Below are 14,083 nucleotides of genomic sequence, written 5' to 3' on the forward strand. Positions count from 1 at the left end.
CTGCCCCCTTACCACCACACTTAACTGGATATCTATTTGCTGTTGGGCAAAAACACTTTGCATTTAAGCCTTGGATTAAGTAGGTTAAAAGATAGACAAACAAAATTTTGCCTTGTATTATTTAAACTGTAAGCACCTCATAAATATCCCTTATTGATGGACTTGAAATCCACCAACAGCCTAACATCAAATAGAATGGCCATTTTTTTAAACATCTTTAATGAAGTATAATTGCTTTACAATGGTGTGTTAGTTTCTGCTTTATAACAAAGTGAATCAGGTATACATATACATATGTTCCCATATCTCTTCCCTCCTGCATCTCCCTCCCTCCCACCCTCCCTATCCCACCCCTCCAGGTGGTCACAAAGCACTGAGCTGATCTCCCTGTGCTATGCGGCTGCTTCCCACTAGCTATCTATTTTACGTTTGGTAGTGTATATATGTCCATGCCACTCTCTCACTTTGTCCCAGCTTACCCTTCCACCTCCCCATATCCTCAAGTCCATTCTCTAGTAGGTCTGCATATTTAATTCCCGTCTTGCCCCTAGGTTCTTCATGACCTTTTTTTTTTTTTCTTAGATTCCATATATATGTGTTAGCATATGGTATTTGTTTTTCTCTTTCTGACTTACTTCACTCTGTATGACATACTTTAGGTCCATCCACCTCACTACAAATAACTCAATTTCGTTTCTTTTTAAGGCTGAGTAATATTCCATTGTATATATATATGTGCCACATCTTCTTTATCCATTCATCTGTTGATGGGCACTTAGGTGGCTTCCATGTCCTGGCTATTGTAAACAGAGCTGCAATGGACATTGTGGTACATGACTCTTTTTGAATTATGGTTTTCTCAGGGTATATGCCCAGTAGTGGGATTGCTGGGTCGTATGGTAGTTCTATTTGTAGTTTTTTAAGGAACATCCATACTGCTCTCCATAGTGGCTGTATCAATTTACATTCCCACCAACAGTGCAAGAGGGTTCCCTTTTCTCCACACCCTCTCCGGCATTTATTGTTTGTAGATTTTTTGATGATGGCCATTCTGACAGGTGTGAGATGATATCTCATTGTAGTTTTGATTTGCATTTCTCTAATGACTAATGATGTTGAGCATTCTTTCCTGTGTTTGTTGGCAATCTGTATATCTTCTTTGGAGAAATGTCTATTTAGGTCTGCTGCCCATTTTTGAATTGGGTTGATTGTTTTTTTGATACTGAGCTGCACGAGCTGCTTGTAAATTTTGGAGATTAATCCTTTGTCAGTTGCTTCATTTGCAAATATTTTCTCCCATTCTGAGGGTTGTCTTTTCATCTGGTTTATGGTTCCTTTTGCTGTGCAAAAGCTTTTAAGTTTCATTAGGTCCCATTTGTTTATTTTTGTTTTTATTTCCATTTCTCTAGGAGGTGGGTCAAAAAGGATCTTGCTGTGATTTATGTCATGGAGTGTTCTGCCTATGTTTTCCTCTCAGAGTTTAATACTGTGTGGCTTTACATTTAGGTCTTTAATCCATTTTGAGTTTATTTTTGTGTATGGTGTTAGGGAGTGTTCTAATTTCATTCTTTTACATGTAGCTGTCCAGTTTTCCCAGCACCACTTATTGAAGAGGCAATCTTTTCTCCACTGTATATTCTTGCCTCCTTTATCAAAGATAAAGGTGACCATATGTGTGTGGGCTTATCTCTGGGCTTTCTATCCTGTTCCATTGATCTATATTTCTGTTTGTGTGCCAGTACCATACTGTCTTGATTACTGTAGATTTGTAGCATAGTCTGAAGTCAGGAAGCCTGATTCCTCCAGCTCTGTTTTTCTTTCTCAAGATTGCTTTGGCTATTTGGGGTCTTTTGTGTTTCCATACACATTGTGAGATTTTTTGTTCTAGTTCTGTGAAAAATGCCAGTGGTAGTTTGATAGCGATTGCATTGAATCTGTAGATTGCTTTGGGTAGTATAGTCATTTTCACAGTGTTGATTCTTCCGATCCAAGAACATGGTATATCTCTCCATCTATTTGTATCATCTTTAATTTCTTTCATCAGTGTCTTATAATTTTCTGCATACTGGTCTTCTGTCTCCTTAGGTAGGTTTATTCCTAGATATTTTATTGTTTTTGTTGCAATGGTAAATGGGAGTGTTTTCTTAATTTCACTTTCAGATTTTTCATCCTTAGTGTATAGGAATGCCAGAGATTTCTGTGCATTAATTTTGTATCCTGCTGCTTTACCAAATTCATTGATTAGCTCTAGTAGTTTTCTGGTAGCATCTTTAGGATTCTCTATGTATAGTAGCATGTCATCTGCAAACAGTGACAGCTTTACTTCTTCTTTTCTGATTTGGATTCCTTTTATTTCTTTTTCTTCTCTGATTGCTGTGGCTAAAACTTCCAAAACTATGTTGAATACTAGTGGTGAGAGTGGGCGACCTTTTCTTGTTCCTGATCTTAGTGGGATTGGTTTTAGTTTTTCACCATTGAGGACGATGTTGGCTGTGGGTTTGTCATATATGGCCTTTATTATGTTGAGGTAAGTTCCCTCTATGCCTACTTTCTGGAGGGTTTTTATCATAAATCAGTGTTGAATTTTGTCGAAAGCTTTCTCTGCATCTATTGAGATGATCATATGGTTTTTCTCCCTCAATTTGTTAATATGGTGTATCACGTTGATTGATTTGTGTATATTGAAGAATCCTTGCATTCCTGGGATAAACCCCACTTGATCATGGTGTATGATCCTTTTAATGTGCTGTTGGATTCTATTTGCCAGTATTTTGTTGAGGATTTTTGCATCTATGTTCATCAGTGATATTGGCCTGTAGTTTTCTTTCTTTGTGACATCTTTGTCTGGTTTTGGTATCAGGGTGATGGTGGCCTCGTAGAATGAGTTTGGGAGTGTTCCTCCCTCTCTATATTTTGGAAGAGTTTGAGAAAGATCGGTGTTCGCTCTTCTCTAAATGTTTGAGAGAATTCGCCTGTGAAGCCATCTGGTCCTGGGCTTTTGTTTGTTGGAAGATTTTTAATCAGTTTCAGTTTCAGTGCTTGTGATTGGTCTGTTCATATTTTCTATTTCTTCCTGGTTCAGTCTTGGAAGGTTTTGCATTTCTAAGAATTTCTTCATTTCATCCAGGTTGTCCATTTTATTGGCATCTAGTTGCTTGTAGTAATCTCTCATGATCCTTTGTGATTCTGCAGTGTCAGTTGTTACTTCTCCTTTTTCATTTCAAATTCTATTGATTTGAGTCTTCTCCCTTTTTTTCTTGATGAGACTGGCTAATGGTTTATCAATTTTGTTTATCTTCTCAAAGAAGTAGCTTTTAGTTTTATTGATCTCTGCTATAGTTCCCTTCGTTTCTTTATCATTTATTTCTGATCTGATCTTTATGATTTCTTTCCTTCTGCTAACTTTGCATTTTTTTTGTTCTTTCTCTAATTGCTTTAGGTGTAATGTTAGGTTGTTTATTTGAGATGTTTCTTGTTTCTTAAGGTAGGATTGTATTGCTGTAAACTTCCCTCTTAGAACTGCTTTTGTTGCATCCCATAGGTTTTGGGTCATCGTGTTTTCACTGTCATTTGTTTCTAGGTATTTTTTTATTTCCTCTTTGATTTCTTCAGTGATCTCTTGGTTATAAGTAGTGTATTGTTTAGCCTCCATGTGTTTGTATTTTTTACAGATTTTTTCCTGTAATTGATATCTAGTCTCATAGTGTTGTTGTCGGAAAAGATACTTGATACAATTTAAATTTTCTTACATTTACCAAGGCTTGATTTGTGACCCAAGAAATGATCTATCCTGGAGAATGTTCCATGAGCACTTGAGAAGAAAGTGTATTCTGTTGTTTTTGGATGGAATGTCCTATAAATATCAATTAAGTCCATCTTGTTTAATGTGTCATTTAAAGCTTGTGTTTCCTTATTTATTTTCATTTTGGATGATCTGTCCATTGGTGAAAGTGGGGTGTTAAAGTCCCCTACTATGATTGTGTTACTGTCAATTTCCCCTTTTTTGGCTCTTAGTATTTGCCTTATGTATTGAGGTGCTCCTATGTTGGGTCCATAAATATTTACATTTGTTATATCTTCTTCTTGGATTGATCCCTTGATTATTATGTAGTGTCCTTCTTTGTCTTTTGTAATAGTCTTTGTTTTAAAGTCTATTTTGTCTGATGCAAGAATTGCTACTCCAGCTTTCTTTTGATTTCCATTTGTATGGAATATCTTTTTCCATCCCCTCACTTTCAGTCTGTATGTCTCCCTAGGTCTGAAGTGGGTCTCTTATAGACAGCATATATGTGGGTCTTGTTTTTGTATCCATTCAGTAAGCTTGTATCTTTTGGTTGGAGCATTTAATCCATTTACATTTAGAGTAATTATTGATACGTATGTTTCTGTTACCGTTCCTACTCTTGTGTTTCCTGCCTAGAGAAGTTCCTGTAGCAGTTGTTGTAAAGCTCATTTGGTGGTGCTAAATTCTCTTAGCTTTTGCTTGTCTGTAAAGGATTTAATTTCTCCATCAAATCTGAATGAGATCCTTGCTGGGTTGAGTAATCTTGGTTGTAGGTTTTTCCCCTTCATCACTTTAAATATGTCCTGCCACTCCCTTCTGGCTTGGAGAGTTTCTGCTGAAAGATCAGCTGTTAACCTTATGGGGATTCCCTTGTATGTTATTTGTTGTTTTTCCCTTGCTGCTTTTTAATATTTTTTCTTTGTATTTAATTTTTGATAGTTTGATTAATATGTGTCTTGGTGTGTTTCTTCTTGGATTTCTCCTGTATGGGACTCTCTGTGCTTCCTGGACTTGATTAACTATTTCCTTTCCCATAATAGGGAAGTTTTAACTATAATCTCTTCAAATATTTTCTCAGTCCCTTTCTTTTTCTCTTCTTCTCCTGGGACCCCTATAATTCGAATGTTGGTGTGTTTAATGTTATCCCAGAGGTCTCTGAGATTGTCCTCAATTCTTTTCATTTTATTTTCTTTATTCTGCTCTGCAGTAGTTATTTCCAGTATTTCATCTTCCACGTCACTTATCCGTTTTTCTGCCTCAGTTATTCTGCTATTGATCCCTTCTAGAGAATTTTTAATTTCATTTATTGTGTTGTTCATCACTGTTTGTTTGCTCTTTAGTTCTTCTAGGTCCTTGTTAAACGTTTCTTGTATTTTCTCCATTCTATTTCCAAGATTTTGGATCATCTTTACTATCATTATTCTGAATTCTTTTTCAGGTAGACTGCCTATTTCCTTTTCATTTGTTAGGTCTGGTGGGTTTTTACCTTGCTCCTTCATCTGCTGTGTGTTTCTCTGTCTTCTCATTTTGTTTAACTTACTGTGTTTGGGGTCTCCTTTTTGCAGGCTGCAGGTTCGTAGTTCCGGTTGTTTTTGGTGTCTGCCCCCAGTGGCTAAGGTTGGTTCAGTGGGTTGTGTAGGCTTCCTGGTGGAGGGGACTAGTGCCTGTTTTCTGGTGGATGAGGATGGATCTTGTCTTTCTGGTGGCCAGGTCCACGTCTGGTGGTGTGTTTTGGGGTGTCTGTGGCCTTATTATGATTTTAGGCAGCCTCTGTGCTAATGGGTGGGGTTGTGTTCCTGCCTTGTTAGTTGTTTGGCATAGGGTGTCCAGCACTGTAGCTTGCTGGTCATTGAGTGGAGCTGGGTCTTGGTGTTGAGATTTAGATCTCTGGGAGATTTTCACTGTTTGTATTACATAGAGCTGCAGGTCTCTGGGGGACCAGTGTCCTGAAGTTGGCTCTCCCACCTCAGAGGCACAGCCCTGACACCTTGCTGGAGCACCAAGAGCCTGTCATCCACACGGCTCAGAATAAAAGTGAGGAAAAAAAAAGAAAGAAAGAAGAAGATAAAATAAAATAAAGTTATTAAAATAAAAAATAGTTATTAAAGAAGTATTTTTAAGTAATAAAAAAAAGAAAGAAGAGAGCAACCAAACCAAAAAACAAATCCACCAATGATAACAAGCGCTAAAAATTATACTAAACAAAACAAAACAAAACAGAAAAAACCGGACAGACAGACCCTAGGACAAATGGTACAAGCAAACTATACAGACAAAATCACACACAGAAGCATACACATACACACTCACAAAAAAAGAAAAAGGGAAAAAAATATATATATATATCATTGCTCCCAAAGGCCACCTCCTCAATTTGGGATGATTCATTGTCTATTCAGGTATTCCACAGATGCAGGGTACATCAAGTTGATTGTGGAGCTTTAATCTGCTGCTCCTGAGGCTGCTGGGAGAAATTTCCCTTTCTCTTCTTTGTTCGCACAGCTCCCGGGGTTCAGCTTTGGATTTGGCCCCGCCTCTGCGTGTAGGTCGCCGGAGGGCGTCTGTTCTTTGCTCAGACAGGACGGGGTTAAAGGAGCAGCTGATTCGGGGGCTCTGGCTCACTCATGCCTGGGGGAGGGAGGGGCATGGAGTGCGGGGTGAGCCTGCGGCCACAGAGGCCAGCATGACGTTGCACCAGCCTGAGGCGCGCCGTGTGTTCTTCCGGGGGAGTTGTCCCTGGATCCCGGGACACTGGCAGTGGCGGGCTGCACAGGCTCCCAGAAGGGGGCTGTGGATAGTGACCTGTGCTTGCACACAGGCTTCTTGGTGGCAGCAGCAGCAGCCTTAGCGTCTCATGCCCGTCTCTGGGGTCCGCGCTTTTAGCCGCGGCTCGCGCCCATCTCTGGGGCTCGTGTAGGTGGCGCTCTGAATCCCCTCTCCTCCTGCACCCGGAAACAATGGTCTCTTGCCTCTTCAGCAGCTCCAGACTTTTTCCTGGACTCCCTCCCCGCTAGCTGTGGCACACTAACCCCTTCAGGCTGTGTTCACGCCGCCAACCCCAGTCCTCTCCCTGGGATCTGACCTCCGAAGCCCGAGCCTCAGCTCCCAGCCCCCGCCCACCCCGGCGGGAGAACAGACAAGCCTCTCGGGCTGGTGAGTGCCGGTCGGCACCAATCCTCCTTGCGGGATCTCTCCGCTTTGCCCTCCGCACCCCTGTTGCTGTGCTCTCCTCTGAAGCTCCGAAGCTTCGCCCCCTCCAACCCCCGTCTCCAGGGCTTCTAGTGTGTGGAAACCTTTCCTCCTTCACAGCTCCCTCCCACCGGTGCCGGTCCCGTCCCTATCCTTTTGTCTCTGTTTATTCTTTTTTCTTTTGCCCTACCCAGGTACGTGCAGAGTTTCTTGCCTTTTGGGAGGTCTGAGGTCTTCTGCCAGCGTACAGTAGGTGTTCTGTAGGAGTTGTTCCACGTGTAGATGTATTTCTGATGTATCTGTGGGGAGGAAGGTAATCTCCGCGTCTTACTCCTCCACCGTCTTGAAGCTCCTCCTCAAAACGGCCATTTTTTACTGCACATTTTCTACTACCTCTGAGACATGTGACACTTGATTTTCTTGCATTTGTTTTTTCCCTTGACATCACATTTTCCCTCCTTTCCCGAACTACTCTGTTCCTCACTGGCTTTTCCCCTAAATCCTCAAGATTCTATTAGACCAATTCTTTTCACACTTTGTGGTCTCATCTCCTCCATAGATTTCATTAATAATATTACAAATTATATACTTTGCTAATTTGTGGCCAGACATCTTTACCCAAGGCTAAAACACACCTTTCCAGCCCCACCCAATGCCACTTTTCCTCTTCACTTTGCTGCTTATAAGCAAACCACCATTCTTTTAGGTATCTCTATGCAAAACCGAGGCCCAGACTCTGCTCACTCTTCCCCACATCCCAATCCAAACTTGAGAGTCAAAAGTATAAAGAAGGTAAATAGAGGCAGGGTCGCAGCACAGCTGAGAGCAGAACCCCGGATGCCACCAACAGTGGAGAGATGGCCTGAAGAGGAGGAGACGGTGGGGGAGAAAGGGAGGAAGCCATCTACAGGATGCGAGAAGCCGGAGAGAGTGGGGTTAGTGTACCCAAGGGAGGAGAAATGGGGGTAGTCAACAGGTGGGAGGGATGCAGAGAGAAAGGCTGAGGCTGCCAATAGGCGACTGAAACTTCTATGTCCTCAGTGGGGCCATTTTCAGCTCACTGGTGGCAGTTCAGGAAGACAGACTGCAGAAGTCAGAGTAAATGGATGTAAGGACAGGGAATATTAAGTACAAGCTCTTCTTTCTAGCAGAGAAGGGAAGAAACAGAGAGAGTGATAGCCAATAAGGAAGGTTGGGTGTTCTGTAATATTTCTGCTTTAGAATTAAATAGACTTGCACATACCAATAAGCTAAGTTGACATCTTACCTTAAATATCTAGATCCTTCCTCACCATCTATCTCAAGTCTCTTGAGGGACTTCCCTGGTGGCGCAGTGGATAAGAATCCGCCTGCCAATGCAGGGGACACAGGTTCAATCCCTGGTCCAGGAAGATCCCACAAGTTGCGGAGCAACTAAGCCCGTGTGCCACAACTACTGAGCCTGCGCTCTAGGGCCTGCGAGCCACAACTACTGAGCCCACGTGCCTAGAGCCTGTGCTCCACAACAAGAGAAGCCACCACAATGAGAAGCCCGTGCACGCACCGCAACGAAGAGTAGCCCTCGCTCACCACGACTAGAGAAAGCCCGCACGCAGCAACAAAGACCCAGCACAACCAAAAAAAATAAAATTAAATTAAATCTTAATAATAATAATAATAATGTCTCTTGATCCTTCAAGACCCAATTCTACCCCCATTTCTCCTAAGCAGCCTTTTCTGACCACCTTAATTGGAAGAGTCCTCCATTCTCTGTCCTGGGAGTGTTTACTGCCTTTACTGTGTGTGTTTCCTTCTTGCCACCTCTTCTGTGCCCTTCTAAGTAAATCAGGTTTCAGACAGGAGAGGAAGGAGCTCAGTCTTTGCTTTGTAGCATCTCATCGTGAGTTCAAAACGCTATTGGGAGTTCTTTTTCACATCCACGATATAAGCATGTTGCTGACCCTTCAAGGGACTCTGTTATAGCTTTTGAGAATTTATAAATTCATCTACTTACCAAACAGATAAACACACTGCAGTTCTCAACAGATGATCTTACTTTTTTTCTAAAGAGTTCTTAGCCTAGCTTACTGATGGAATACTTCCCCCTCTCCCAGCCCTAAAAATATATGGGTTTGCTCTTACATTTAGATAAAGGTAGCATGTATCACGCAAATTTTATTTATCAGCACGTGCTGTATAGTATATTAACATAGTTAATAGTATTTAACATTAATAGTATATTAACACTACTCAAAAATTTGCATTTTAAAAAGAGTAAGTCTAAATGCACTTGGAAACTGAGATTATCTAATATTCTCCCTTATTCCAAGTCTAAACAACAAATTGAATAATTCTAGAGTAGCAACCAAATGATATCGTTACTTGTTTATCCAAGTTTCAAGTTTCTGTTTCAGATGATGTAATAAGTCACTTACTGATACTTACCTGATTGTAATCATTTTTCTTTCTCTATCAGGTAAGTAGCATTTTTTCATTTTTATAATATTAGAAGGGTATTGGAATCGTTCCGAGTTGATAAAAAAGAGGGGCTGAGGAATTCTGGAATATACTTCATCAGCCACTGGAAACATCCATGCATCCAGGGCGATACCGCACCTGATCAAAGAAGTCTGGTTACACACTGGCCCAGATACAGGAATGTCTAATAATGCAAGGATTCAGAGACACACAGCACACCAGATCATTATGGGTTATCTCACTGAGCTGAAGAGGTATTATACTTCACTGTGGGAAAGGGATATGATTAGCTTTATAAGGTAGCAAACTTGTAATTATACAATCATTTTCTTTAGGAGGCATTTAAGAATTGCAACCTTTAGAAAGACATAATATTTAAAATTTTTTTATTCATTTTTTGTCATCTTTCAAGATAAATTTTAAAATATTATAAGCACTATAATTCTTCAAAATTGGGGGGTATCTGAAAAAATACAGTACATGCACTATTGCCCCTGTGTTTCTAGTCCTTCTGGACACTGTCGTGTACTCATTATACTTCTTTCAGAGTAACAGTTAGACCCATTCCTCACCTGGAAGAGTGTCTGGGTGTTGAAGAAAAGCCTATGGAGTATATCATTTGAAAATGAAATGTAATTAATTTTCTTTTTAAAAGTAAGTTATCCTATGTTTCTTAGCCTTTTGGACACTCTATTTTATGTGCTAAATGGAGGAAAGAAGAGAATCCCCTTACGTTGAAACAGATTTTAAGAAATGTGAGATGAAGTTTCACAGATGATCCTACCCTCTTTCTACATGGTTGGTTCTACATGGTCTCATCAATCTGGGATAAAATGGTTCAAGAAAGAAAATATTTCTTCAAGTTAGAAGACTGGGGGCCTGACTTCCACCCACATAACTATGTAATTTTAGCCCACACTTCATCTTAAGGATGAAAAAAATTAATTAAAAAATGCCCTACCTATTGGGGAAGTCTAGAAAATAGTATAAGATGACAATATTTTTATTACAATTATTATGTCACAGATAATACGTATATATAAAGCTAAACTTCCAAATGGAAATAATAAGCGCTTGAGCAGATAAATAATAACGAGGAAAAATATGGAGAGATGCGAAGAGTTTTCAGTAGCAAGAGACGTAGTTGGTTTCTGTTGAGGGAAATTCATACGGAGGACTTTACAGAGGCAAAAGAACAAACTTGTGAATTCCGAAGGATCTCTTCCTCACTAAGAATTTGATAAAGTCTATCTCACATGTGTTATCACTCCCCCCGCTTCCAAACACTGAGACTCATTCTCTTACCTGAATCTCTGGTCTTCACTAAGACTCTGAATAACTGTGGCTGCACCGAAAGAATGTCCAATAACCGCTATTTTATCCCTGTCGATGGAGTCCTATGTGAAAAAGCATGATGTAAATTCATCAGTACCTTGCAGGTTGTTCGGAGGATAGGCAGTGATTTTGTGAATTATAAACGTATCTTTTCACAGGCGTGGTTAAGTACCTTGGTTTCTTAGAAAAGAAATATATATACACATACATACATTCACGAGCACCCACACACCCACATACACATATTTAAACATATACACATATGTGTACATATACATACATGCTTACCTATATATACACAAAGACACGCACATAGTTGTTGAGCATTTCTAAGAGTTCAGAGGTAAACTTCATGGCCTTCCTCTTCACCCACACTTCAAGCATCAACATCATTGCTGATTTCTCCCCCTCCCCGCTCCATGTTTATTAGTTTGTTCACTCCCTGAGTATTGATTGAGCACCTGCTCTGTGCCAGGCATTATAGTTCATTTTCCATGAGCTCCCAGTCTATTAGGGAAGGAGCGACGGATACACGATGCAGATGCAGTAGGGTCGTACCATGGAGCACATATGATAGACAGCCAGACCCGTCCAGGGTGGGCAGTGAGGCCCAAGAAAGCTTCATGGCCGAGGTAATACCCGACTTGAGTTGACGATTAAGCAGGACTGAGTCAGGAAGACGGGGTGTCAGACCAAGGGGACAACACGTCCAAAGGTATGGAGACAGGAGAGTGGCTAGCCGAGGGACACAAACGCTTCACTGTGTCTGGAGGACATACCATCATCTTAGTGCCCTGTCCTTTCCTACACTCCACCCCCCTACACACACGTTTGAGTCTTCATTCACGCGGTCCACTCTGATATCCTTCCACCCCACCCCCATATTTTGTCTAAAACTTTTCACCAGCTTTTCAAGATCAAGCTCAAAAACATGCAGGAACTGCCCAAGAAATTACAATACTTCCACTGGTTGTATTAAGTTGAAACATATGAAATTTGCCATTTTTGTAGATCAAAGCTGCCTGGTGGCAATTTCATATGTAGTTCAACCTGATGTGTTCCTCACTGTTGGAATATTTTGCAGGTACTTTTTATTTGCAGCCCTTTATCATATTGTATCTTGTATTACAGCAGTAAGACAGACAAAAATGTGAGCGATAAAGAAGTCTAGGCCGGGGGAAAATGGCTTTTTTTTTAAGCTCACCTTCATCTCTTCCACATCAAACTCTAAATCTAATACATTCTTCTCTGGTATCCCGCGATCTATGTCCAGAATCAAATCGAGAGCTTGAGAACACTCCTTTGCTCGTTGCAGTACCTAATACGATGATTAGAAGAAGGAAATGGCAAAGTCAAAAGTTGTAACGCTTAAAGCCTGTGCAGAGGGGGCAGGTGGAAAAAATACGTGGTTGCTTATAAACCGGAAATGACTTTGAGATTAGTATTTAGAACACAACCTAGCATGATGACCCAGGCACCAGCTTTACAGGTAGTTATTGCTTGGTCCAAATCCTGACTCTGTTGCTTACCCACTGTGTGACCTCAGATGATTTACTTAACCTCTCTGAACTTCCATTTATTATATAATAATGCCTCAGTGAAATGTGGGTGGGACTAAATGCAATAACATATATAAAAAGCACCCACTATAAAGCCTGGCACTGAGGTGGAGAGCAATGTGCTTTATTTCACTTGATCTTCCTCAAAGCCCCATGTGAAAGATACTGTTAATATTCATTATTTCGTAACGGATAAAACATGGAAGCAAAGCAAAAAGAATAAGTAACTTGTCCAAGATCACTCCACTGCGAAGTGATGGTGCCAGGATTCAAACATAGAAAGTTGCATTCTAAGGCCTGGACTCTTAATGCTATTCTATACCACCTCTGTGAAAAGTAGTCTTTACTTCTAATGCAAAAGGATTCTGAATATTCACTGTCATCTCCTAGGATTTTTATGCTGGTCTTTGTTTTTACTATGATCCAGATATTTCATTAAGGGCATTTGATTACTCAGAGAATCCTCTGACAGATCTTTTGGGGATGGGAAGTAAGGAGATCTAGGAGCACGGTCTGCCATATGTAAAATTAAACGAACAAATGTCATCATTTTGCCTATGCTTTTTGGTCACCATGCCACCTCTCTTCTTCTTGCAACACACCTGCTCGTTTCGTAGAGGAAACTCCTCCTCCCCTCGTTTTAGGGTTCTAAGATAAAGCCAAGTCTGGTTTCCTATTTCTGCAGCAGACTGGTCCTTGAAATAGTAAGTCGCAGAGGCAGAGCCATCTCTACAATACAAACAGAATCAATGACTTACGCTTGCCCTTTCTCTCCTTCACCTCACCTGTGTTCCTCATCCCCAGCCGTGACTCTTTCTGACTCCCTTTCTTGCATTCTACCTTTTTTTAAATCAAAGAAGCCCCCAAGGGAGTTCTAAGAAAAAGACATGGTTGCCTGTGAACAACCCATTCCATCCTCACAATCCTGGGAGGCTGCGGTGTTGAAAACTCTCTCCTGGAATCAAATCCCAGTGCTGTCACTTGCTAGCTGTGTGGTTTGGGGCAAATTACTTACCCTTCCTCAGCTTCATTCTCTGCCTCCTTGAAACAGTGGTAATGATAACCGTCTTAAAGCATTGTTATGAAGATTAAATGAGATGGTCTGTGAACACGGCACTCAATAAACATTCTAGAAATGTTAGCTATTTTTTTATATACTTGACAATCTAGCTCAGTCTCCTTTTTTGTTCATCATGTAACCATAGTTGACAATTCTATCAGCACTTTTCATAAACCTGTATGAAAGGTAGAGCTCAGCCACATACCAGGTGACGTACCTGTGTTCTATGGCAGCAACTATAAACCCGTGAGATGCCAGGTCAATACCAATAGCAGAATAAATTGTCCTTCAAAACAAAAAGAGGGAAGCATTCAACTACCAGTCATGATTACAAGGGGTCCACAAATAAACGTAGGAATATGGAGGTAATTATGCCCCTGTAGTAGTGCCCTGGGGTAAAGCAGAGAGCTGTGGTGCTCGAAGGGGGCTGATTTTACCGCGCAGGGGATATTTGACAATGTCTGGAGGGGTTTTCATTATCATGAGTAGGGGGAGGGTGTTACTGGCATCTAGTGGATAGAGGGATGCTGCTAAAACCATCCTATGATGCACAAGACTACATTCCACAAGAAATTATCCAGTCCAAAGCATCAGTGGTACCAAGGCTGAGAAACACTGGTGCAGTGATTATAAATATCGCCTTTGAGAATTTGTGTTTTTTTTTAACTTTTTATTTTATATTGGAGTATAGTTGATTAA

General features: G+C 40.8%; 1 protein-coding gene across 4 annotated transcripts in view; it reads right to left on the reverse strand.

Moving 5' to 3' along the window:
* PLA2G7 (phospholipase A2 group VII) overlaps positions 1-14,083 on the reverse strand; it is a 34,834-nt gene that overhangs the window by 1,421 nt on the left and 19,330 nt on the right. For all 4 annotated transcript variants that reach the window (XM_082847972.1, XM_082847973.1, XM_082847971.1 and 1 more), the window contains 5 exons: positions 13,602-13,670; positions 12,927-13,053; positions 11,970-12,083; positions 10,736-10,827; positions 9,398-9,568 (listed from right to left, as the gene is read on the reverse strand). In XM_082847972.1, the coding sequence (XP_082704098.1) occupies positions 9,398-9,568; positions 10,736-10,827; positions 11,970-12,083; positions 12,927-13,053; positions 13,602-13,670 (573 nt within the window). The remainder of the gene's footprint in view (positions 1-9,397; positions 9,569-10,735; positions 10,828-11,969; positions 12,084-12,926; positions 13,054-13,601; positions 13,671-14,083) is intronic.

This window comes from Leucopleurus acutus (genome assembly GCF_964270905.1).
Source record: "Leucopleurus acutus genome assembly, chromosome: 10".
NCBI lineage: Eukaryota > Metazoa > Chordata > Mammalia > Artiodactyla > Delphinidae > Leucopleurus > Leucopleurus acutus.